Below are 22635 nucleotides of genomic sequence, written 5' to 3'. Positions count from 1 at the left end.
AGACTGGAGAGTGTGGAGGAAGACAGTATATTCCTGAAGGTAGTAGTGTCTGAGAGGTCACAGGTTCGACCCCAAGGAAAAGCTGGATCAGATATTTGCAATAAGCAGTTTTGATCAGAAGATAGGATTTACATAAGTGTTTGGAAGACCCTAAATCCATGAAAAATGATCAGATTCAGTTCTCTTAATGGTATGACGTGAGTAAAAGTAGTTTGTGTGATGCCCATAAGCAGTGGAATGAGGAATGAGAATACTATAAGATAATTGGGGGTAGAAGTGTTTTCTGTTGGGTTGGAGGGTAATTGATAGTTCAGGAAGGTGTCACGTAAGTGGGCCGTTACTATACAGGTTTGGAGAGACTTCCTCAGGGTCAGTGTCCTCACTGCTTGGGAGGCCCTTTGGGTGTACTTACTGGGATAGGTACTTAGCTATAGAAGCAAAGAAGATAGGAGTCCCATCTCTTTAGTGTTCCACTTAGGCAGACAGGAAGATAGATAAGCAATCAAATGATTAATAATACAGAAAGATAAGACTATAGTAGAGTTCTTTATGAAATGAAGAGAAGGAAGAAGCAATTATCACCATCAGGTAGGGTTGAGGAAAGCCTCATAGAAGAGGTAACATTGCAGATTTTACTTTATTTGTTCATTCAGCCATGCACCTGTGAGTATATACCTACATATGTCAATCCATTGGCTATTATTTGAGTTCCTCCAGTATACCAGATACTGTGCAGATAACACTTTCTTATAAATGTGTTGAGTCTTTGTGCTTACCAGAGTTTTCTGTTTTTCAAGAGATTGCAGTTTAGTTTCTTTTTAAAAAAAATGCATATTAATAAGACCAAGTTTTTTTTTTCTTTTTTTTTTTTTTAAAGATTTTATTTATTTATTTGACAGACAGAGATCACAAGCAGGCAGAGAGGCAGGCAGAGAGAGAGAGAGGAGGAAGCAGGCTCCCTGCGGAGCAGAGAGCCCGATGTGGGGCTCGATCCCAGGACCCTGGGATCATGACCTGAGCCGAAGGCAGAGGCTTTAACCCACTGAGCCACCCAGGCACCCCCCAAGTTTTTTCTTGATATTATATAATAATATACAACCCATCTAAAGATCTGGAAATATTGTGTGTGTGTGTGTGTGTGTATATATATATATATATATATATATATACACAATCTGCTGAAGTATATCAGCTCTTTTGTTCTCTGTAATAACCTGCTTATAGATTAGAAACTTTTTAGGTTTCATTATGTATGTCTGGGTGTCCACTAATCACTTAAAATTGTTGTTTTACAAGTAAACATTCCTGAAGATTTTGAATCTGTTTTTCAATACTAGCTCAACTCAACTAATTGTAATCTTGGGGAGCTCACTTAACTCTAGGGTCTAGGGTGTTCTTTCTAGGCAGTTTCTGGGTTTTATTGTCTCTATGCTGAAGATGTTTGACTGTGGTTATTAACTGGGTCCTACTGTTCGTCTTGGTGTGGTTAGAAAAGTTTGTTTTGTTTTTGTAGATCACAAGAGCAGGGTGCAGTACAGGGCATTACTGGTTTAGTGGATTGGGACCAAGGATGCTAACTGGCCTGCATGCCTGTATAGTCCTCCTAGGAGGTGGGATTACTCTGTCCTCCCAATGCCTGTAGTGCCCTGTTAAGAAATAGCTTGTCACTGTATGAACCCAATCTTCTAGCTCAACAATGGTATGAACCTGTGACTTATTATTTATACTATTTATTTTTGCAGTTAGCATGTAAATACTGGGCTCCTCATATCAAGAAAAAATCACCTTTTGATATAAAGGTAAGTATTTTGGGGTTACAACATTCTTTTTGTATAGGTATGTTCTTTTTATCTCATTTTTAAGGACTAATTCAACAAAAGCATTCCCTGCTCTGCAGTGAGCCTGCTTCCCCTTCTCTCTGCCTACTTGTGATCTCTGTCAAATAAATAAATAAAATCTTAAAAAAAAAAAAAAGTCCAGTGCTCTATCCGCTGCATGACAGAGCCACCTTGAATACATGATTTTAGTGATTGTTTCTAGGACTCTTTTCATATATATATATTTTATTATTTATCTTCTACTACTTTGCTTTCTATTATTTTACATTTTGAGGACTATGATGAGATTATAAAAAAATCTTCTAAGTAGTTATTTCAGTAATTTATAACTATCCTAAGCCAGCTTATTTTATATAATCTCAGTAACTGGAAACTATCAACTTGGGATCTAAAAAAATGCTGTTTGAGATATTAAACATTTTTATATTTTTGATAACAGGTCATTGAAGATATATATGAAAAAGAGATTGTCAAATCGAGGTAAGAATGAGTTTAATTTTCATACATAGAGGTTAGGTGGGACCAAGTTGGATCTCTTTTGCACTTCTAAACTGAATGTGATCATAACTAGGAACTTTTTTCTTTCTTTTTGATTTGGTCATTGGGGAGATGGTGGCCAGAAAAACTTTTATATCTAGCTGCTGCAATGTATAGAATATATGTAAAATAATAAAAATAAATAATAGAAAAGAAGGGGGTAAATTTCGTGAAATCTTCCCTGTCCCTTAACCATTGATTTATTTATCTACATATTTTTTTTTTTAAAGATTTTATTTATTTATTTGACAGAGAGAAATCACAAGTAAGCAGAGAGGCAGGCAGAGAGAGAGGAGGAAACAGGCTCCCTGCTGAGCAGAAAGCCCGATGTGGGGCTCGAACCCAGGACCTGGGATCATGACCTGAGCCGAAGGCAGCGGCTTAACCCACTGAGCCACCCAGGCGCCCCTACATATTTTTTTTTAATACAGAAAGCTTATACTGTACACATCATTCCATCTCATCTTTTTTTTTTTTTTTTAACGTATTTTGGGTATGTTTCTGAATCTGCAGCTGTAGACATAAATGCCCAGTGAGTGTTTTAGAAGAATAATTGACTAAGTGTTTTCATATAAAATGGAAACATTTAGGTTATGACTAAAAAAACTTACAAAATCTCAGATTTGTTATTTTTCATGTGTTTGAGTCCTAGAAGGTTAATTTTACTAAATATTATGAAGGCAAATCCATGGTAGCATCAAAATGAGAAGCTAGTTGTTTTTGCTTTAATGATTGATTTGTGAGCATATAAAAGGAAGCAGGACCAAAGGTCATGTTAAGGATTTTGTTTCTTATCTGAAGAATAATGGGAAGTTAAGCATGTAAGCTTAACTTGGTTAAGATGGTGATATTTAAAAAAAAGAATTTGAGAGTATAAGAAGCAAGAAATTAGGTGAGTATTGTAGTAATTATGTTCCAGATAATGATGGCTTGAATTAGCTTGGAAGGTTGAGATAAAGAGGTGTGCCAATTTGAGATAGAAGTGACAAGATGGTTGGTGGTTGGATGTGGTGGATGAGGGAAAGGGGAGAATCAAAGGTGACTTCTCTAAGTTTTTGGCTTAGGTTATTTAGTGGGTTCCATTACTGATTTCTCCTGTTGTTGTTAGGGATGGAGTTGGACATAGATCATTAGTCCACTTTTAGAAATGTTGAATTCTAAGTAGTAAAGAGCCATGCAGATGGAGATGTAGAATAAACAGTTGGGTATCTCAGTACAGAGCTCAAAAAATACAACAGTGAACACGGCAGATAAAGTCTCTACTCACTGAGCTTGTGTTCTAGTTCTAGTCCAGACAGAAAATATACAGGTATATAATGTCTCAGGTAGTAGTATAAATTTAAATGTGTTTAGGGTAGTTACAAGGATCATTTTAGATTGAATGATGGGGAAATCCTTTAAAGATACAACATTTGAGCAGATATATAACTTATGACTTGGTCTGGGAATGGGTATGGATGAGATTACCTAATAAAACTTAAATAAATGTGTAGATAAATTCTAGGATTCTTTTTTCTTACATATTAAGGATATACCAATCTGAAAATCATCTTGAACCTTCTCAACTAGTTTTCTGTCTCTTCAGAGTGGCTTTACTCCAGTGGAAAGTAATTGCTTGTGGTTTTGTTTGCTTGTTTGTTTCATTCAAAACCTTAGTGATTAATATTTCTTCCTTAAAGATAATTTTTATGTGACGAATAACCAAAAGCTGCCAGTGTTTTTAAATTATATACTTGGCTACACTATTTTTAGTTGCTAAAAGAAGTAACTGTTGTTGGCCAGGCTCACTAAGATTTATCATGGCCCTCTTATGAGTCATTTTCTCACCTTGTATACATTTGAATACTTAAAGTAAACTGATTACATTTTGCCCTCAGATCGCAAAGTTCAGAAAGTTAAGTGTACTTCTATAATACATAAACTGTAATGTGTATATATGTTTTCATAAGTATACTCTTGAATTCCCATTCCCTGAGGTAAATAATGTATATTTACATTTTTAAATGACCGTTTTTTAGACTAGTGCCTGAGGAAGCTGTTTTGCTGAGTTATATGCTAGTAATATCTTCATTATTGGAGAATGACAATATAAGATTTATTAACTTGTTTGTACGCTATCAAAATAGACAGTTTAAAGCTATAAGGTACTCTTAATATTATACATTAATGTTCTTATAATACACATTTTTTGCATATCAACCCTATTTCTGTAGGAGGAATCTGGGAAATAAATCAATCAGTTCTTAATATTCTTATGGTAAGAATAACTTCTAGGGTCTCAAAAGTGGTAAAATACCATCTCGCTCAGTCACACATGAATGTGTGGTCTATTACACAATTGATTCAAAATACGAAATATGAAATACGAAAAGGATATTTCGTATCCTTACATTTTCAGATTTGGCAAACATATCTTAATATTTTTATCTGTTTAATTTTAATGTATTAAAAATATCATAATTGGGGGCGCCTGGGTGGCTCAGTGGGTTAAGCCACTGCCTTCAGCTCAGGTCATGATCTCAGGTCCCTGGGATCGAGTCCCGCATCGGGCTCTCTGCTCTCCTCTCTCTCTCTTTCTCTCTCTCTGCCTGCCTCTCTCCGTCTACTTGTGATCTCTCTGTGTCAAATAAATAAATTAAAAAATCTTAAAAAAAATAACATAATTGTTATTTGTTAAGTGCTTACTGTGTACCAGATTCTGTTCTAAGCACCTTGCATGTATAGTAGCTCATTTTTCCTCACAACAACGTGTGATAATCACAGAATTATCCTTGTTTTATTGATGAGGAAACTGCAGTACAGAGGGATTAAGTAGTAGTTAACCCAAAATGTTTCCCAGTAGTTAGAGGAAGAGCTGGGTATTAAATCCTCGTTCTTTGACTCTTATCCAGTACTCCATTCTTAAGTAGTGCAGGGTCTGTTTCCTTTTAGAACTCCCTTAAATAGCACACTTTGGTATGACAATTAATTCTGTTATGAATCCATCTAAGTGGTTTTTATGCAGAAAAAAAAGTGAGTTGTAGTGTAGTTTACTTTTGCAAATGTTTATATTTGTTTTAATTTAAAATGTTTAAACCCCAGGGTGCCTGGCTGGCTTACCAGAAGAGCATGTAACTCTTGACCTCTGGTCATAAGTTTGAGACCCACATGGCATGTAGAAGTTACTTAAATAAACTTTAAAAACTTAAAAAAAAGTGTTTGAAACCCCTTTGCTATGAAACATAATACAGAAAAGGGCATAAAACAGAAATGTTTAGCCTTCTAGATTATTATCATTTATAACCACCATCAAGATAATAAAAGCCGGGGCGCCTGGGTGGCTCAGTGGGTTAAGCCGCTGCCTTCGGCTCAGGTCATGATCTCAGGGTCCTGGGATCGAGTCCCGCGTCGGGCTCTCTGCTCAGCGGGGAGCCTGCTTCCCTTCCTCTCTCTCTGCCTGCCTGCCTCTCTGCCTACTTGTGATCTCTGTCTGTCAAATAAATAAATAAAATCTTTAAAAAAAAAATAAAAATAAAAGCCAGTATTTGTTAGCATCCCAGAAGCCCTTGCATGGCCTTTTGCTTTAACTAACTTTGAGATGTAAGTATGGAAACATGAACACTATAGTTTTGCTTGTTTTTAAACTTTAAAAAGAATCATGTGATATACTCTTTTGTGGCTGGCTTCTTTTGTTCACTATTATTACTTGTTTTTTTAATCATCTACTTTACAACAAATCTGGATATGGGTAGTTCAGAAGTTAATGTGAGAGCCTTTGTCAACCTTTTCACAATTTTTTTTGGGGGGGGTGCTTTCCCTATGTGGTTGCAAGAGGGCTGCCACAACTCCAGACCTCACGTGTTCACACAGTTATTTCCTAAGAGAATCAGCAGTGGCAATTAGAGCAGCAGGGCTTATTGGCAGAATAAAACTCCAAATTTAATGAATACCACCAAGAATGCTAGAGGTAAAATTGAGTGTTTTTGCTTTATCTTGACCTATCATGACTTATTTTTCTCTTGTCCAGTCATTCGGAAGTAAATTGGCTTCTTTGTCACTTTTGAATATGAGGAAACTGGGTCCCAGAATGTTTAAAAGATGTTGTGAAGGTAGTTCTGAGTCATGACCAAAATATGATCTTCTTTTTCTCTTCTTTTTTTTAAATTAATTAATTAATAATAATAATAATACCTTTTTTTTTTTTAAGGGAGAGAGAAAGCAAGGGGGCAGGGGTGGGGCAGAGGGAGATGGAGAAAGATCTTAAGCAGGCTCCACACATATAGTGCAGAGGCTTGATCCCACTACCCCAAGATCATGACCTGAACCAAAACCAAGAGTCAGAGGCTCAACCAACTGAGCCACGCAGGCACCCTTAGATTACTGTCTTCTATCTTATGAGCTGGTATTTTTTCTTTCTTTCATCAAGAGGTCCTTTCTGTGACTGAAGAAATTAAGCATGCAGAAGAGTGCATAGTGGACACTGAGTGAATTCTGTTCACCGTCATGTCTGTAGCTGGAGACCTAGTGTGTCTGACACACAAGATGTTATATCCACTCCGTGGTCTGGCTGGCTGTAGAAGCCAGTACTTTCTCAGTGTTACATCTTTGTGCTTTTGGACAGTAAAAACTTTCATTTTATTCTCAGTAAAGTTCTGTGACATTGTTTGCTTAGTGAAACTATGTAAGAGATCAGAAATCAGAGGAGTAGTATTTTAACAGGATAATCGTCTCTTGGGGTATTATAGATTCATAATGCCTACACATTTAATTTTCAAAGCTGGAGGCTATTATCTAGTGGCAGTGTTCTACTCTGACTACTTTATTTCCAATATGCAAAATGGTAAAACCGAATTAGTGGACATTTGAACCTGCCTTTGGATTGATACCTTGTAACTACAGCATTATTTATTCTTATAAAACAAAGTATTTTTATTTTAAAAAGACAGTCTAGTAAATAGAGATATCTAATACTCCTTTCACAATTTTGTCATATTGTAGACTTAAGGTCAAGACTTACAAAAGCTGTGAAAAGTCTGATTCCTGTGATGGAGATACATGTGTCCCATGTACTTTCAGGAGGGCATGACTTCAGAATGTTTCCTTTTGAATATTGATAAAAGGATGTTTGTCATTGCTTAAGAAATTAATATAGGCTACTTATTGGCAATTGTGGTCCAATAATATGGATAGTGATGAACATTTGTGTTTTCGTTAAAATTATTTGCCTTATTTTATGTCATGGTTCTAATTGTGTTTGTTAATACGGGCAGGGTAAGGTTTCATCTCTCCTATTAAGTAACTTTTCTTAGTTTTTAAAAAATAAACTACCCTGACAAAATACAAAGAAAAAGTATAAAAGCAAAATTAACTTTCTTCATTGCATATAAAAATATGATTCTGATATGTGAGTCAATATTAAAACAAGATTCCAAAATGCATCTGTATTAATGACTCTGAAATATTTATATTTTCTGTTTAAACATTTTTATTATTTATTTTTATACTTTAGGTTTGCCATCAGAAAGATAATGCTCTTGGAATTTAGGTGAGTTAAAAGACTACCTTGATGAAGTTAAAGATGGTGTCAGATCTATATTGTCTGTATACCATAGGGATACCTGTATCATGTTTTTTTAATTCTAGTATAGTTAACATACAGCGTTATGTTAGGTTCAGGTACAATATAGTGATTTAACAATTCCATACATCAGTAGGTGCTCATCTTGACAAGGGCACTTCTACATCCCCATCATCTATTTCACCCATCTCCCCACCCACCCACCCATATCATCTTGAGCAGATCATCTGCTTTCATAGCCTCAGTTCCTTATCTGAAAATGTTAAAATGGATTTGGAGTTTACTGTGTAGTCAGATAACCCCCAAGAAAAAACATTAGTATTAAAAACTGACAAGCCAGTGATATCTCTGAGGCATCCAGCAGAAACAAATGTAAGGGTACTCTGGAAGGATATGTATCCCAATTGCATTGCAGAAAAATTCCTGTAGAACCCTAGTAAAATTGTGTTCATAGTCCCTAATTATAAAGCATGTTAGGATAATAATCAGCTGTAAGCTGGTCAGTTGAAATAATAGGAGAATTATATCCCCATCCTACCCACGCAGGACCTTAGATAATAATTGATATACACTGTCAAATCATTATGTTTAAAACTTAAATCATTAAGAAATTGTGCGAACATGGAATAGGATACTAAAAATGGATAGATTTGGGGAAAACAGAAATAAAAATTATTGAAATTTTAAAACTCAGTGGACAAATTAGATACAGGCACAGTGGAGATATTGCAGGTTCAGTTTGAGACCACCGCAATAAAGCAAGTCAGATGTGTATTCTGGTTTCCTAGTGCATATAAAAGTTATGTTTATACTATATTGTAGTCTATTAAGTGTGCAACAGAATTATGTCTAAAAAAATATATATATACCTTAATTTAAAAATACCTACTTGCTAAAAAGTGCTAACCATCATTTGAGCTTTCAGTAAGCATGATCACAAATCATGGATTACCGTAACAAATATAATAATAATCAGAAAGTTTGAAATATTCTTATTGCCAAATTCTTTGATAATTCTTATTGTCAAAATGTGACAGACACACAGTTAGCAAATACTGTTGGGAAAAAAATGGTGCTGTTAGACTTGGTCAATGCAACATTGCCACAAACCCTTCAATTTGTGAAAAATGCAATGTCTGCAAAACTGAATAAAGCAAAGCACAATAAAACAGCATAGGCCTGCGGTGGATTAGCCAAAGAGGGGATTAGTGGACTGGAATATAGAAAATTTATTAATAATAGCAAAGAGAAATAGAGATGAATAATATAAAAGGAAATTCAGAGATACAGAGGTGAAAATCCGAAAGTCCAATAAGAATTTCAGAAGAGATTTAGGGAGAATGGAGTTGTAGCAATTTAGAACAGATGGTGGTTAAGAATTTTCTACAGTTGAAACATGAGTTTTAGATTCAGGTAGTACAGTAATACTCAATAGAACAACTGAAGACTGACAAAGACGGAATGAAGATCTTATCTGCTAGAGGAAAAAAAAGACATTACTCAAACAAGGATGCATAGATTAATTGTAGATTTCTCTGTTGTAGTAATAGAGAATGTAATAGAATGAGACCAATACAAGAAAAAAATTACAACCCAGGAAGAATTATATAACCAGCTAAACTGTCATGAAATAAATTTCAAACAGATTAATACTAACAGATTTACTGAGAGAAGTTCTAAAGGATATAATTTGGGAAAAAGGAATTTAAACTTGTAAGAAAGGAATGAAAGAAGCTTTGTGCATTTTATTTATGAAAGAGCATTCGAGTGCTTTACTTGGAGCCTTTTGAACATCATTTTAAGTAAAATTCCACTTGTCCAGTTTCTTAGGTTCTTATAAATTAAGTATTGCTAAAGATGGAAGTACTGATGTGAGCATAAGAGGAAGTAGAAAAATCACAGTGTTAAGCAGAATCTAAACCACTTAACTATGTGGGTTTGTTCATAGGCCTGCACACATGTGTGTGAATGATTGCAGCATGCATGTGGAGTGATTTAAAAGTGGGAACAAAACACCTTGCTTTTTTAAAATTGGTGCTCAAGAGTATTTTAACCACAGTGTGGTAAATGATGTTTATAAGTACCCTGAATGGTAGCTTAATTCTCTTGTAGAAATCAGAAATACTGAAATTTATTTATAATAATTGTAGCTTTGGAGAATAAGAGTTTATGCTTTCAAGGCAGGAAGACAGCAAAGATTACTAACATGTAATTATTACCATCAGAACACTGGATATTCCTTACCTAAAACTCTTCATGAAATAAAAAAACAGAATGATATTATGGGCAATTTCAGCAGATAAATGTATCTGAGACATTAATACTACCTCATATGAGGGCCAAATAACTTCCAGAAACTAAGAAAGAGACTTAATAAAAAGAAGCATTTTAATACCTGATTTACTAGGTATTCAACATAAGTCAGTTTTCAAGGTAACTGGCGTTTTCCCTCCAAGATACCAAAATTCTTACTTTAAGACTGTGGTGAACAATACTCCTTAATAAATTTTAAAAATTGGTAGCAGATAGCAATGACCTAGATTACAGGTAAGTTTGTGATGGATTTCCAAGTCATATCGTTTTTGAAAAGTTTTCAGAAAGTTGTAGATATGCTTTTCCAGGTGAGTGACATATTATGGTGAGTGGTGGTAACTAATGAAGTATTCTGTGCTTTTTCACTCTTCACAGCCAGTATCTTGAAAATTACCTCTGGATGAATTATTCTCCAGAGGTGTCCAGCAAGGCCTATTTAATGTCAATCTGCTGCATGGTGAATGAGAAATTCAGAGAAAATGTCCCTGCATGGGAGGTAACAGATTTAAATTACTTCAGAGCTTTCATACTGTGTTTAAGCCATTAAAAAGTAGAACTTTTGACTGATAATAAATAATGCTTTTAGAATGGAACTTTGCACCAAAATTAAGTGTTGAGAAAAAAGTGGATATATGAAGAATACTATTCTTTTTTGGTTTCAATACTTTGTACAAACTAATTTACTATGAACCAAAACATTATGAAAGTGAAATTATTTTTCTATTTTGGGCTTGAAATGAAGAATGGCACGGATTATAAAGACTTTTCATTAGATCAAAATGAAGTTTATATTAATTAGCACAAGTTGTGCTCAAATGAGATCATATTTTTCAGTGTCCTTTTTCACAACAGGGAGTATATATTTGTTTTCTATACATTTCCAAAGTTAAGACATAAGTTCACATTATAATTTCACTTTTCTCTTTATCCCCAATTTAGGATCTGCTTTCCCTTTTTGAAATTTCTAGTAGACTGACATTTTCTTTTTGTGCTAGTATAATAGAGGCTTGGTCAGTAGTGGTCCAAAATCTAGGTTCTGTTTGGCTGCCATAAAATGATCAGGTCATCAACTTTTTTAAATGAAGAAAAGGCATGGGTACTTGCCATCTTTTTGTGGCAATGGTCTCTAAATTAAGGAAGTATTAAACTCCTTAAGATAAAACCATGGGTACTTCTCTTGGATATTCATTAAGAAGAGCCATCTTTGGGGAGATTAGAGCCCAGAATAAACTATGGGCCTTGTGTATTATTGAAAGATCCTGCAGATTTCTTGAAGTTGCTTCAAGCTATTTTAGGAAGGGAGAGGCAAGATTTTTTGAGCTAAAGAATGACCTGATCAGTTTTCATGTTGGTGATTAGGACTTGAAGTAGAGGAATACAGATGAAGATAAGAGGATATACTAAGATTTAGAAAGTAGAATTGAGGGCTCCTGGGTGGCTCATTTGGTTAAGCAACTGCCTTTGGCTCAGGTCATGATCCCAGAGTCCAGGATGGAGTCCCATATCAGGCTCCCAGCTCCATGGGGAGTCTGCTTCTCCCTTTGACCTTCTCCCCTCTCATCTTCTCTCTCACTCTCTCTCAAATAAATAAAATCTTTTTTAAAAAAAGTAGAATTGACAGGATTTCATAATTGAATAATTAATATTAGGGAAAGGTGTTATTTCCAGTAAGTTTCCAGTCTTGGGCAACTGAGTATAATAGATGATACTGCCATTACTGTGATAGGTAATAATATTAGAGGGTTGAGAAGTACCAAGAAGGGTACAAAAACTGTTGAATTGATTTTTGGACTTACTGAGTTTAAATTGCCTTTTGAATATCTAGATGAAATTGTCTAGTAGACAGAGGAATCCTGGAATGTAGAGTTAATGAGATAATCTACTGAGGATATATATTTGGAATCATTAGCATATGTTTTTGAAGTCAAGGGAAGGGGAAAAGAAGAATGAGGTTAGAACCGAAAAATATCAACATGTATACAACAGAAGAAGAGGAGCCCTCAGCATTTGAAAAGGAGTGTGGAGTTGGAAGAGTCCCTTGGACTTGATAGCCCTAATACCCTCAGGGTCATCCTTGAGGTGGAAGCCTATTTTAGAGAAGTAAATGAAAACAACTAATGTAGACCACACATTTGGAGCACTTCTCTGAAAGAAGAGATATGGAAGTAACTTGATGGGGAGGTAGATCAGAGGGAAGCTTGAATATATTTACATTGTCTACTTTTTGTATATTACTTACATATTAAGAGTAAAGAGCTAATACAACACAGGAGAGGCTGTCTTTGAGATTAGTTAGTGGGAAACTAATTTTTGCTAAAGATTTTTTTTTTTGCTTATGTTAGAAGAAGTATGTTTATTAAGATCCTTAGAAAACAAACACTGGGCTAAATGTGAGCATAATCCACAGAAGAAAAAAATAAAGGAAGTAAACCATTATTTTAGGGACACCTGGCTGGCTTAGTCAGTAGAGCATGAAACTAGATCTTGAGGTCATGAGTTCAAGACCCCATGTTCGGCATAGGGATTACTAAAAAATAAATAAATATATATATATATATATATATATATATGTATATATATATATATATATATTTTTTTAAACACATGCATAAAAAATTTTATTAGGTAAAGGTTGCTGCAACTCTTTCATGATCTTGCCAGAAACCTATATTTGATTTGTTACCATTAATTATAATTAAGCAAATAATCTTTTTTGTAATTTTATGGTGTTTTTACTAGACTCCTAAATAGTCTACTGATGTTTGTTTAAGGGAGAAAAAGTGGAGAGCAAGCCATATCAAAATAAATTTTTATTCTTTCTCTTTTCAGACTTTTAAGAAGAAGCCAGACCACTTCCCATTTTTTTTTAAGTGTATCTTGAAAGCAGCATTAGCTGAAACTGATGGTGAATTTTCACTCCATGAACAGACGGTCTTACTGCTTTTTCTTGACCATTGCTTCAATAGTTTGGTAATTTTACTTTATCTTTTGGGAAAACTTTCACATTTTCTTGTTTTTTAAGTTGAACATAAATTAAATTACTTGTATAGCCAACTCTTCATCCGTGGTAGCAGGGATGAAGGATAATGCCACAGCTTCATTTTGACCACTTCTCAGTAAAAACATTTTAGAAGAGCCATTCACTTTTAAAATAGATTTGGACTGGATCTCCTTTTTTCTGTCTTGACTCTTAAGAAAAGTGGTAATTAGAACTGAAATTCTCCAAAGGTAGAACAGCAAAGAATCTAGCCAGTACGAACTTTGAGTAATGAGATCTGTGCCATAGTTGCACACAGAAAATAGCTTTATTACTTTTCAGACATGCTTTGTGCACAAGCTCCCAGGTTAGCAGGAGAGTTTTGTTTTGAGTTGACCAGTTAGGGGCAGTTGTGGATGATCTCTTGGGTGTGTATGACATATTTTCATCCCTCATAAGAGTATCTTCGAAAGAATTAAATATTTACAGTAATTAATATTTCTTTTGCACTTCTCTACTGTGGTTAAGTGAAGGTCTTTACCTATTTATTTAAAAATATGTGCTTCTGAACTGATTGTGCTTTCAACCCATGCCAGACCCCAAAGCTGGGGGTTCTTTCTTAAGACTGGATGTTGATAGATGGATGGTTATTACTTGTTGTAGGTACTACCTCACATGAATCTTGTAAAGGCATTTTTTTAAAAATGCCTTTACAAAAAATAATCTTAAAAAAAAAAAAAAGATTTGTGAAGCCCCCAGTAGATGCCACTATTACCATCTTAACATTTACTGAACTACACAATGCAAATGTAAATATAGACAGGACATTTTATCAGAAATAGAATAAAAAAAGGATTTTTATTTAGAATTAGTAGTTTGGTGCTAGGTTTGGTTAACTTAGAAGCTAGTTTATTATTAAAATACTTCATTTTGGGGCACCTGGGTGGCTCAGTGGGTTAAGCCTCTGCCTTTGGCTCAGGTCATGGTCTCAGAGTCCTGGGATGGAGCCCCACATTGGGCTCTCCACTCAGCGGGGAGTCTGCTTCCCTCTCTCTCTCTGCCTGCCTCTCTGCCTACTTGTGATCTCTCTCTCTTTGTGTCAAATAAATAAAATCTTTAAAAAAAAAAAAACTTCCCTTTTTTTCAATATGCCATCAGTTCTCATTACTTGAGGTAGTTAGGTCTGTGAAGTAGCTAAAAACACTGAATTGGCTGAAACTGAACCATTGTTCCTAGGGAGAATACAGGGTTAGGTCCCTATAAGCCTATGATCACAGCATTTTCATCAGTTGATCAATACATAAACTTGTTTTATGTGCTTCTGTTTAAAGACACCTTATGTAATAACACGTTGTTGATTTATTAACCTTGAAGTCATGGCCAACAGCACTATAACTGAAGTCTAAACAAACCTTATTTACCACAGGTATTTTCTCCACAAGATACATCACAGCCTTCTTGGAACAGTGGAACACTAACTAGCACTTTGAGCCCTTAATATGAAATATTAAAATATCATTAATTTGAAAGTATTGGTGGTATATTTTCACCCCAGGACTTTAAAAAGGTGTAGTTATTCCTTATGTAAAGATTTAAATTAAAATACTGGTGTGCTTATAAATTTTTCTTTGTGCCTTAAACAGGAAGTAGACTTGATAAGGAGTCAAGTACAGCAGCTTATCTCCCTCCCAATGTGGATGGGCTTACAGCCTGTAAGTACCTAATCTCATTCAGAAACTTATATGTATTACGTAAGTGGAAAATGCAGTTTAAGACAATGTAGCTTTAATATGGATATAAAATGGTAACTAAAAATCCCCTTTCCTGCTTAGAAAATATGTTTAATTTACTATGCATTAACTTATCATACATGTAGTTTTTTTTAATTTTAAAGTTTTTATGTATAAGCTAGGAGATCTTTCACCTAATGTCATTATTATGAGGTAAAATAAGGTAGTATCTATTGAGCTCCTAAAAAAGGGTTAATTTAGCAAAATGTGGTTGTTATTTCATGTGTGTCTTTGGGTGAGACTAAACACAGACTTGAATTTTTTATTTCCTTAGATTAGAATGTACACACAGTTATAGGAGAAGGTCTAGATCATATTTAATATTAATGACTTCCTTTTTTCTTTCCTCAAATCCTTATTGGATCATATGTGTCACTATCAAAATCAAATTAATTGTGATCTTGGGGAATAAAGTTATAACTATCAAATTTCAGGATAAATAATAAATTTACTGAAAATTCCATTTCTTGCATATGGGGTTTTTGCGCATACCCAGATATGCAGGCTTATTCATAGGTACCAGTTGATGGTGATAAAAACAGACATATAAATAATGCTAAGTTAAAACTGATAAGTGCCATTAGAAAGAATATAGTTGTGTGGACATTTCCTTGTTTACTTGTGACCGCTGTTTCTATGTTCAGTGTTTCAGACTAATTTTTCAGATTTCAGTGATTATACTAATAAGTGTTAATGCTTTAATTTTTCAAACTTAAATCCTTAATTTTAAAAATAGGAAAGAAATTTAATTTATTATTGAGCTTAAGATCTCGACAAGAAAAGGCAGTTTGTATTTTTTTTTTATTAGCAATTACTGTAATTGAATGGTTTTTTAAAATAGAGTTATTAGTTTCGTAGTTTTCAGGTTTTATCACGTTGCTTTCAGGTTTTATCCCATTGTATTCACATCTTAGAAAATTAGCTAATAGTGGATCTAATTTTTATCCTTGTAAACTTTGAGGTTACTGGTGATTTAATATCACATCATTCTTTCAGGCACGATTGGAATTAGAATTAAAAAAGACACCTAAGCTAAGAAAATTCTGGAACTTGATTAAAAAGAACGATGAAAAGATGGATCCAGAAGCAAGAGAACAGTATGTTCCCAAAGCTTATTCCTTGTTGGTTTGTTAGGAACAAACATTGTTGGTTTGCTCTTTTGAGTCTTAGATGATATTGACTGATTTATTGTTCGCTTTATATAAGGCTGAACCAAATAATTAAGAAGTGCTTTTACTGTCGTATTTTTCATAAAGATGTGAAGGGAAAACCAGAACATCAACATGTTATTCTTCTTTCTCCTCTGTCTGCCCCAGTGATAAGTATATCTTACTGATCTTCTGTCTGTTGACCATAGTTTGTCTCTCATGGATGGCTCTCGATTTTCTCCACAATCTTCAGGCTGTCAATCCAATTTTTCTTTGTTTTTCTTACTCTCACACACTTAACAATGACTTTTATACACTCTAACCGTCATGCGTTCATTCAACAAATAGTGAATATTTATATTTTGCCAGGTACTATACTCGATATAGGGGATATAGCAGAGAACAAAGTGGAAGTAATTCTTGCTCTATGGAACTTACATTCTATTTGGGAAAGACAGCAGCAAACAGATCAATTATATAGTGTTTTAGATGGTGATACATGCTAGGGAGAAAAATAAATCAGGTATAAGGATTAAAGAAGCAAGTGAGTGTTATGGGTTCTTTTAATAGTAATATTTATAATCAGTTGGGTAGGTCTGGCAGCAAGTACTTATTTCACCGAAGTGCTGTTAGTAGGACACTGGGAACTGCATGCTTTAAGAGCTCTCTCTCTCTCTCCTCTTTCTTGCTCTCAGGCTAATGGGTCTAACTGTGACCTTGCCTTTCTACGTGATGACTATTGCAGCCGTACTCCTTGTTCTGTTTCCATCCTTTATTGTTCTTTTCCACTCACTCCTTTTTCTCTGCTTATGTACATATGCCAAAGACTCCCTTCCCTTGGACCTAGGATAACTTTCTAGCCCTAGCTTGTTTTTTCTTCCACTTGGGAGAGTGCTCTATACATGTGTAGCTAACTAATAATGAAAGCCATGAGTATGGGTGAGATGATTTAGTCAGATACATAAACCCTGAAAAGAGGGTTGAGGACAAAAAGAAGTGAAACCTGGAGTTATGCTGGTGGCTACCGAAAATGGGAAGAACTGTAAAAAGCTGCGTGTCGGAGAAATGAGTTTGGGTAAAAGGGAGTGAGAGCTATACGGACAGGATATTATTAGGGTCAGAGTAGGAAAATTCCTTCTTTAATTTCCAACTCTAGTCTCATCTCTCACAGTGCCTTTCCACCCAACAGCCTCTTGATTGAACTAATCACATGGCATCGGTATTAACTACTCTTTTTTTTTTTTTTTAACCCGCTCTTACCATTACCTCAATGTGATTTAACCATAAATCTCTGTGGCCCTGTCTTCTCTGCTTCCAGTCTTCATGTAACTCTTTGCTGTGTACACTTGGCCTTGAACAGCACGGAGTTTGGGGTACTAGTATCCCCCGCCATACAATCAGAAGTCCACATATAATTTGTGACTTCCAAAAACCCAACTGCTAATTCCCCGCTGTTGACCAGAAGGTTTACTAATAACAGTTAGTGAACACGTATTTTGTATACTTTATTTATTACATACTGTACTCTTAAAGTAAGCTAGAGAATAGAAAATGTTAAGAAAATCCTAAGGAAGAGAAAATGTATTCACGGTACTGTAGTGTATTAATTGAAAAAAATCTGCATGTAAGACCTATACAGTTCAAATCCATGCTATTGAAGGATCTGTTCTGTTTGCCATGAACTCCATTTCGGCTTAAGTGATCATTGTTTTTCCTCCTAAACTTGCCCTTCTAGCCAATTTCTCTTAATTCTTCCAGATAGTAGGGCTTGGAATATTCCAGTCCTTTGACTAGCAATTTATATCCCATCCGTCAGTCCTATTGGATCATCTTTTGTCCTCTTTCTTCTTTCTTGCTATTCATACTGCTGTTGTCTTAATTCAGGCCTTCATAGCTTCTGACTAAAGCACTACAATAAATTCCAATTTGGTGTTTCTTCCAGCTTTCCCACAACAATGAGCCTAACAAGCCACCTCCATAGAAAATTTTGCCATATTCCTATTCACAACTTTTCAATGGTTTTCTGGTTCCCTAGGATAAACTCTGAAGTCCTTGCAGTGACATTCAGAAACCCCCAACTATTTTTTGCAACTTCCCCAAATCCTTGTCTCAGTCTGTTCTTTGTTTGTTAAACTTTGCTTCCCTAAGTACACTTTCCCCTCCATTCCACTTAATTGAAGGCTAACCTAAGCACTTCTAGACGGACTACTTTAGGCCACAGTGCTTTTTTCTTCTGAATTCCAAAAACATGCTGTGTGTTTTTTAATTGCAATGCCAGCTGTTCATGTAATGGTTAGAATATGTGTAGGTATTTAGAGAAAAGATTCTGCAGTCACACTTAACTAGGCTCCACACTCACTTGCTGTATAACTGTGGGCAAGGTAACCTCACCTCGTTCAGCACCAGTGTGAAATTGGGACAGTTATTAGTACCTATTTCAAGGACTGTTGTCAGCATTACATGAGATCATTCATATGAAGTACTAAATGCAGCTCAGATCCTGACACACTAAGTGCTCGATTAATGTCTGCCAGTTTTATTAATTACGTGCTGGTCTGTGTTACTGATTATCTTTAAATTATAATACTTGTCATTTCAAATACATTTTAGTCATTCCTCTCCTTTATATTTCCAGCAGGACTGGCATAATCATTTGCAGCTGCCCAGTACCTGATGATATTTGTTGATTGATTGGTATATAGTGCATCTTAAATTAGTAATGAGTAGAATATTGTTTTTTAAATCAACATTTAATTTTTAGACATTGTAATATTCCATGTGATACTTCAAACATATTAAAGTACGAAATTGCTTATCTAATTTTAACTACATACTTAAACATTAAATTTTGAACTTTAAGAGCAGACTGTAAATGAAATTTTGAAAACTCCTTTCTTGTTCTGACCTTTAAATCACAAGTGAAAACTTTCACACAAAGAGAAAGGGGTATTTCTTAGCTGGCTTATTACACCAGTAATAAAGAAGCAGCTGTGTGTTCAAATTATGGTCCCAATTTCAGAGAAAAATGGAACATTTGAACAGTGTAAGAAAGGCTCGTTAGACATTTAAAGTTTACTTTTGAAATAATTATTTTTAAAAAATAATTTGGTCAATGTTACTCTCTGATTTTAGAGCCTATCAAGAAAGAAGATTTCTTTCACAACTCATACAGAAGTTTATCTCTGTGCTGAAATCAGTGCCTCTTTCTGGTAACTATCTTCTCTTAGCTCATTTGTGAAGTTGTCATTTAGGTATCCCGATAGTATTTCCTGCTCTCCAGTCTAAAACCTGTTCTTAGAATAGTTTTAAATCATAATGACAACATATCTGTCCTCCCCTTTTCATGAATATTACCAGTCTGAGTATTGTGACTGCCTTAGGAGTTCACATATTTTTAAAGGTACCTGTATGATTATTGAAATAATTATTTAGCAAATATTTTTTGAGTTTGCTTGCTAGACTTAGGTCCTGAGCAAGGTGCTAGAATACAGTGGTGAACAAGACAGTAACAGAGCCACGTGGCATTTACAATATGGTCCTAAATAGTGTTTTTAAACAACATCAAATACTGTTTGGAGGGGAAAGAATTATTTTTGAAGTATGAGCTACAAGACAAAATGGGAAAGATTTCCCTCCAACATGGCCTCCATTTATTGATGAAACAAATATATGTTGTATAGACTATATACTTAAAAATATACCATGATTGTACTATATGTGTGTGTGTGTGTGTGTGTGTGTGTGAATGCCTATATACCCGGTGGGGGGGGGGGGTAATTACATTATCCTGAGTTTGCAAGATCTTTATAAGCATTTAGTGAATGTACATAGAATATTTTTTACTTAATAAAGATGTATATATGCTATGTAAATATGTCATTGGTTAATAAAGTTTTATTTTCTAAGTGGGATATAATCTAAGAGCAGCTCTGTAGGTGTATCATATATCGTATTTTTGCATACGAGATTGTAGGTTTTTTAAAACTTAAATACAACAGGATTACTAACAAATATTGACCTTCCAAGTAGTATTTTACAACTGAAAATCATACCTATAATTCAGCGAGTAGTAGATACTAATGCTGTCCATCAGCTATACCTGATTTGAGGCATAAGATTACTCCATCGGTGTAAAGAAAAAATTATCATATGCTAATAATCTAAGTCACTTATTATTAGTATTTTTTTAAAGATTTTATTTATTTATTAGAGAGAGATCACAAGTAAGCAGAGTAGCAGGCAGAAGGGGAGAGAGAAGCAGGCTCTCTGCTGAGCGGGGAGCCTGATACAGGCCTCGATCCCAGGACCCTGGAATCATGACCAGGGCCGAAGGCAGCCACTTAACCAACTGAGCCACCCAGGCACCCCAATATTAGTATTTTTTTTTTTAAGATTTTATTTATTTATCAGAGAGAGAGAGGGAGAGAGAGCGAGCACAGGCAGACAGAATGGCAGGCAGAGGCAGAGGGAGAAGCAGGCTCCCTGCCAAGCAAGGAGCCCGATGCGGGACTCGATCCCAGGATGCTGGGATCATGACCTGAGCCGAAGGCAGCTGCTTAACCAACTGAGCCACCCAGGCATCCCCCCAATATTAGTATTTTTAAGTGTTTCAGTTAAGTGACTTAAATCTAGAAGGAAAACTTAGATTTATTTTTTGGAGCACAAAAGGTAGTAATGAGTACATGGAACTACTAATGCCTGTAATAATTAAAGTCATAAAAATTGACATCTCTATAGAATGTTAATTTGGGGGCATCCTCAAGGTTTGAAAATCAAGTAACAACAGCAACATGGGACCTGCAGTAATTTTAACAATCTACAAACCACCAGCTATTACCATTGTTTATTTATTGCCAGAAAAGAAAAATTCTTAGATTGACCTTGAGTTTTAATCAAAATTTGTTAACTCTTTGGCAGCTGAACCAACAAGATGATTAAAGAAGTGTGCCAGTTCAGAGAGAGTAAAGGTGGACGATTATATAGTTAGGAAACAGAAAACTGGCTTTTAAAAAATAAGGATTATAGTTTCATTTCACAGGGTCATGAAAAACAGCATATCCATATCAGTTACTATTAAGGACGTCTGTGTAGTTGAGCTGAGATGTCAGGACTGCTGTCAGAAGAAAGGGGAAAAAACGCCCACAATGTACATAAGAAGCAAATGATAAGGATATCTTGGTGTCTGAAATTGGAATGACAAGGTTTCTGCTGTAAACAATATGCCTAGTAGGGCCTACATACATAAAAATATGCAGCTTTATTCATCAGAGCTCAGAAGTTGAGTGGCAAGCATCATGTTCTAATTTTAATTTTAAATAGGTTGTTGCCAGTAATTTTCTCAAAACTATAAATAAAAATACAGAGTACAGAGTTTGCTCACTTTTTCGATTTTGGACAAAAATATTTTTCTTTTACAGTAACAAGAAAAAGGAGCAGAGGACTAAATTGAATGGATTTAATTTTTAAGTTGCTTCTTTAAATTCTTTAGTTTCAACAGCTATATGACTAGACTGTGTCTCAGAAAACCTGAGTTTCAGTTCTAACGAGTCATTATTTTGTTCTACACTTTTACGAGGCCGTTTTCTCTGGTTTTCACTTTCTCACCTGAAAAATGAAGAGCTAGAATAGGCATTTTCTGTGGTCTTTTCCAGGTATGAAACTTTATGGTTATGTTATTTCATAGTCTGGATTTGGAGCATATGTTAGCTAGAAAAGTTTTACTTAATATTTCCATATATTAGTCACAAAATATTCGCATTTCTTTCTTTAGATGAAGCCTTCCAATTTCCTGTATAGTACAAATAAATTAAATACATGGATTTATTTAAGCATTCATAGGTTAAATCTAGGCACTAGGGTTAGTTGCTGCTGGGAGTCCTTAGACTAAGCAGCAGTGGGGACTCTGGAATTTTTTCCTTTTTAACTGACAGAATCTTGGGATGCCTGGGGGGCTCAGTCGGATAAGCGGCTGCCTTTGGCTCAGGTCATGATCCCAGGGTCCTGAGATCGAGTTCCGCATCAGGCTCCTTTCTCAGTGGGGAGCCTGCTTCTCTCTCTGCCTCTGTCTGCCTCTCTGTCTACTTGTGATCTCTATCTCTCTCTCTCTCTGACAAATAAATAAATAAATCTTTAATTGACAGAATCTTGGTAGAATGATTACCTGGTAAAATGGTAGACTATTACCTGGCATTAGGAAAAAAAACCCAAAACTTTAAAGGTTTGTCATGTCATGAGGTTGTAATTATTTAAAAATAGAAGTAAATGTTTTATAAAAATAGTACATTAATAGTCATGAATAGCATAAAATAAGGTAGTGATTTAAAAATATTTCATTGCTCTGTCATTGATGTTTTAATGTTAAAAACTAACATATATATATACATACACACACACACACACACACACACAGGGAAAAAAACTCATATAACAGTTGTCCCTTTAATTAGTTTGGTGTGTACCTTTCCCGCCCTTTTTC

The 22635-nt window shown here is 35.0% G+C and overlaps 1 protein-coding gene across 1 annotated transcript in view; it reads left to right on the top strand.

Moving 5' to 3' along the window:
- The window catches only part of AQR (aquarius intron-binding spliceosomal factor), a 93981-nt gene that overhangs the window by 3496 nt on the left and 67850 nt on the right, over window positions 1-22635 (top strand). The window contains exons 2-9 of the mRNA XM_047737671.1: window positions 1743-1799; window positions 2278-2318; window positions 7864-7899; window positions 10621-10741; window positions 13075-13215; window positions 14866-14934; window positions 16009-16109; window positions 19293-19369. Of these exons, the coding sequence (XP_047593627.1) occupies window positions 1743-1799; window positions 2278-2318; window positions 7864-7899; window positions 10621-10741; window positions 13075-13215; window positions 14866-14934; window positions 16009-16109; window positions 19293-19369 (643 nt within the window). The remainder of the gene's footprint in view (window positions 1-1742; window positions 1800-2277; window positions 2319-7863; window positions 7900-10620; window positions 10742-13074; window positions 13216-14865; window positions 14935-16008; window positions 16110-19292; window positions 19370-22635) is intronic.

The sequence above is a fragment of the Lutra lutra genome, chromosome 7 (assembly GCF_902655055.1).
Source record: "Lutra lutra chromosome 7, mLutLut1.2, whole genome shotgun sequence".
NCBI lineage: Eukaryota > Metazoa > Chordata > Mammalia > Carnivora > Mustelidae > Lutra > Lutra lutra.
The sequence above is the reverse complement of the archived record's forward strand: the minus strand, read 5'-3'. Positions and strand labels throughout refer to the sequence as shown.